At 41.6% G+C, this 4,773-nt stretch overlaps 1 protein-coding gene across 1 annotated transcript; it reads right to left on the reverse strand.

Moving 5' to 3' along the window:
- Window positions 1-697: 697 nt before the first annotated feature.
- LOC144325199 (uncharacterized) lies at window positions 698-2,311 on the reverse strand. Its single transcript, XM_077917781.1, has 4 exons — window positions 2,299-2,311; window positions 1,848-2,146; window positions 1,615-1,618; window positions 698-1,470 (listed from the first exon to the last, which is right to left on the reverse strand). Exons 1-4 carry the CDS (start codon window positions 2,309-2,311, stop codon window positions 1,106-1,108), a joined length of 681 nt encoding a protein of 226 aa, XP_077773907.1. The 3' UTR covers window positions 698-1,105.
- Window positions 2,312-4,773: the final 2,462 nt, after the last annotated feature.

Genomic DNA, 4,773 nt, shown 5'->3' on the forward strand with positions numbered 1-4,773 from the left:
GGTGTGTGAGCAAAACACATAGCTTAAGTGTTATTCTCCCTGCTAAAAAATAAAGAACGCACGAGTGGTAGTAGAGCTTCAACACAATTTAAACAAGTTGGAACATTCAGAAAAAGCTGCTGCATAGCTAGGGGAACATTCAAACATATGTACCCCCCTCCCAAAACGTATAAAACTAAGTCAAGTGTGTGTTGGAAATGCAAAATGACAGAAGGAACATTTCTTCACATGTGGTGGTCTTGCAAAAAAGCTAAGGGCTACTGGGAAATGATATATAATAAGATGGAAAAGAGGTTTAAGTTGATGGTTACCAAGAAACTCGAAGCTTTTCTTTCAGGAATTGTAGATAATGTTGTTCCAAAAGAGCTGCTTAACTTATTTATGTACACAATGAAAGCAGTACGAGTATTGTATGCCCAAATATGGAAAGAATGAGACTTCCAACAAAGGAAGATTGGCTTTTGGAAATGATGGAAGACCTGGAACTAGCAAAATTAACAGTGAAAATTAGAGACCAAAATGACTAATAATAATAATAAAAATCCTTGAGTTCTGGAAACTTTTTATTGAGTATTTAAAGAACTACTATAGTGAGATGAAAATGTGAGAAGGATTTGAAATATGAGCAATTGCATGACTTATTAAGAAAAATGGGTTAAATTGAATGTATTGAACAGTATAGGCATAATATGCAGCATTTAAGGGTAAATATGGAAACAATGGAAGGAGAGGATAGGAAGTCAGTTGATAAAGTAACTTATGGTTTATGTTAAGATTTGTAAAGTTTTTCTTTCTTTGTGAAAAATTCAGAAATAAGATTGAAAAAAAGAAAGAAAGGAATCCAGGGATTGAACCTGGAATGTTATTCCTACTCCACCACCGAGCAACATTCAGTCATTCTAGCATTGCAAGTAAGTTCAGCATCAAATCTCCATATTTCAGATTGGTTCGAAGTTAAGTGAATGGCGGTGGCCTCAGCTCCTTGAGCTTCAATGGAATTTGATTTCCCAGCTCATAAAGAATACACACTTTAAACCCCATTGCTATGCCTGCTTCTTTTGCATGTTCTCTGTTGACTTATCTCCCATGCCTCCTCCTGCCTGCCTTAGCTCCTCCTCTGCTCAGACACTGAGAAGAGTTTTTGCACAGGGATAGTCCCTCCCTGACACACTGTGTCACTCAGAGCACAGTAGTAGACAGCAGCATCTGCCAGCTTCACCTGATGGAGAACAAGTGTGCTGGATTTCTTGTCCTGTCCAACATTCACTGTGCTCTTTGGATCAGCCCCTTCACCAGGATGCCCTGGAATTGCACCAGCAATATACCGAAGCCCTTCTCCTGGGAACTGCCAGTACCACTGGATCACATCGCTTGATTCAGAAGAGAGGCTGCAGCTCAGGGTGTGTGGTTGTCCTTCAAATGCTCTAGTAGATCCCGGCTGGTTGACCTCTTGAGCCCATCCAGGGTTATCTGCAATTGAGAAGTTTCAGATTTACAAGATCTCGTATAGATAAAGGGACAGAGATCATGACCCCCAATGATTCCTAGGTCAAAACTGTAATGTGACCTAGCTCAGGGTTTTTCTGGGTGATCTTAGGAGGAAGTAGAAGCTACTTGCCTTTTTAAGAAATGGAAAGGTTAGAAATATGAATAATGACAGTGAGAAATGTAATAAACACTGTTTGTTTATTTAATAAATGGCATGCACACAGAGAGAGAGGTCTTTCAGGTAAATGTGCACAAGGATTGCTGCTTGGATATCTGAATACGCTATACGTGCTCCCTTTCTCTCATGTCTCTTTCCTCTTTGAATGTTTTTGCTCTGCTTCTCCATTGTTCTACTTCACTGTGTCACTCATGGCACAGAAATAGACAGCAGAGTCATTCAGCTGGCTGGCAGTCTTCTCCATGTTGAAGGTCCCCTCGTCTTTCTTGTCTGTCTTCTGCTCGGCTTTGAAGCCAAGAAGAACCCCATCTGCTTGAGGGTCATAGGTACTCAGGAAAAGCTTGGGAGGTTGGCCTGGATGCTGAATGTACCAGAATAGAGCATAGACAGTCCCTTTGTAGGAACAGTTGAGCGAGATACCCTCTCCTTGGGCGACATGCACGATGCCTTCTGTTTGGTACACTGACTGACCAACACTCCCTTCTGCAGAAAAGATTATGCCATAAGAGATTATGTTAGCTGGGCAGGAGGACCAACGGATACATCAGTGGAGAACTCAAGACCAGCTCTGTGGTGCTTGGCAACTTGGGGCTATCTGGAATAGGGTGGGAGTTTTCTAAATCTTCTTCTACATTCTTGGTTCATTACAATTGTGTTAGTTTTGGTTCATTATAAACAGGACTCTCTTTTTTAACATTTTGTCTTGTTTCCTAATTTGGAGGTATAGGCTATCTCTAAACATGTGCAGGAGTTTTGTGTGAAAGAGTGCACACTTGTTGATTCGCACAGCTCACCTATTGTGTACACTCATTCAACGTTGCATCTGAACAACTGCACAGCTCGGGTATTGCTTCACACTGATTGTACACTCATTGAAAGTAATGTGTTGTCTCCCTGCCCACTTCTACCTCTTTTCCTTCTCCACCTGCACAGGTAACATAACGCAGGAACATACTAAGCTGCCTTACACAAAGCCAAACCATTTCCGACTCACACACATGTTACATTCAACCCACCAATGGGCTGTGTCATGAGTAAAAGTGTCACAATAAACACTGCATGCTTCTTTCAAGGTGCAAATGTTAACCCACTGAACCATAGCTGTCAACTTTTCCCTTTTCTTGTGAGGAATCCTATTCGGAATAAGGGAATTTCCCTTTAAAAAAGGGAAACGTTGACAGCTATGCACTGAACTAATGAGCTTTAGCCTGCCAAGATAGCCATGTTAATATGGTATTTAGAAAATGAGCAAAAATCAGAAACTCTATACTTACTTAAAGTCACAGCCAAGAAGATAATACATGTTGACATGGCAATCATGGTGATCCAATTTAATAGAAGCTGGCCTGGCTTATGATTTATCCTCAGCAGTAAATCAAGTCCATCAGTAAGTTACATTGACTTGATGTTCTGCAGCACAGAGTGCTAAAATTTGCCTTCCAGGAGGCTGGCTTCCTCTCTCTGACTTAACCACTAATGGTTTCCTCCTCTCAAGAAATGACTAGTCTGCCACTTCTGCAGGTGATATGAATTCCCTCCCCCACAAAGCTTCGACTGGAACCACAGCTTTCTTCTTTGTCAGCTGTGATGTGTTTAGTGGATGAAAAGGGGAGAGAGGTGGTGGTGAATCTGGGGAGTCACGGCAGTGCCCCCTTGTGGGTCCAGGCATGAACTGAAAACTGGAATATCGTGCATTTTGGAAAACTTTATTGGGGTTGAACAAGTTGCAGCTGTTTCAGAACAGAGGGTGTCTTCATCGCTTCCAGCCTTGTGATCATGTGCTGTTTCCAAACCTTCCTTTCCAATTTACTTTTTAGTAAACAAGGAGGGCTGGCAGCTAAAATTCTATGATGTTCTGCTCCATCCATTGTATTGGATATTCAAAACTCTGTCCAGAAGATGTCTGCCTGGTGCTGGGTGAATTTGACCATTGCAATTTGCCTCTGATCCTTGTTGTTACACGGCTAAATTCAATTCTCAACATTTCCACATCCCTTTCTGATTATTATTTTTTTAAAGAAGGCTTCTCAGAAATACATCACTTCACCCTAATATATTGTATTTTTAATCCTATTTTTCACTATGCATTTTTATATACACTTTACCCCCCTGTATCAATGTCTGTACATATTACTTGCTTGGAGAACTTCACTGCATTGAAAAAAATCACTAAGATGTGCATCTCGAAGTATGATTCTGTTTCTGTTGCATATTCTGCAAGGGAAATGCCCCTTTATTAAAATGGAAAGGGGTCAAACCATCAGGTTGGATAGTTACAATGGAATGGTCTTAGGGGTGGGGTGCACATTTTTAGTTTCTATTTATTTATTATTATTACTTTGTTCAAGAAAAAAGGGGGAAAATCCCCTTTAAATACTAAAAAAACTGCACTTCTCTGACACCTGTAATTCTGTGTCATTCGTTGAATTCTGGCTGCTTTTGTCCATGAGACTTAGAGAATGTGCAAATCTCCAGCTTTGATGAGAACGGAGGAGGTTTGTGGGGAAAAAGGAATGGCCAAGTTGAGCCCCTCAGTATTCGGGGGGGGGGGGGAATCCTAGGCATTTTAACCAGATCCTATGCATGTCTGATATCATCAGTTCTAATGCCTGCCCTTTTAGCCAGACAGATCTTACATCCAAGCTAAATGAGCAACTTGGATCCCTGAATGCTCTGTTCTGTGTTCTGTTCTGTCTTTCTCCTTTGCAAGTTTTTGCTCTGCTTCTCTATTGGCCAGCCTCACTGTGTCACTCACGGCACAGAAATAGGCAGCAGCGTCGTTCAGTTGGATGGCTGCTTTCTCCAGATTGAAGGTCTTCTTGATCCTTTCATGAGTGGCACTGAAGCCTCGAAGATGCCCCTCGTCAGATAATTCTTTTGAAAACTCTCTCATGAATAGCTTGGGAGCTTGGCCAGGATGCTGAATGTACCAGAATGGGTAGTTAGTCGTGGAAGATGACTGATAGGAGCATTTGAGAGTGAGTTTGGATCCTTGTGGGATGATCACAAGACCATCACTTTGTTCCACGGTCTGCCCAACACTTCCTTCTGCAGAGAAGATAATGGCACAAGAGGAGATGTTAAATGGCCAGGTGGACCAATGAACA

The sequence above is a fragment of the Podarcis muralis genome, chromosome 13 (genome assembly GCF_964188315.1).
Source record: "Podarcis muralis chromosome 13, rPodMur119.hap1.1, whole genome shotgun sequence".
NCBI lineage: Eukaryota > Metazoa > Chordata > Lepidosauria > Squamata > Lacertidae > Podarcis > Podarcis muralis.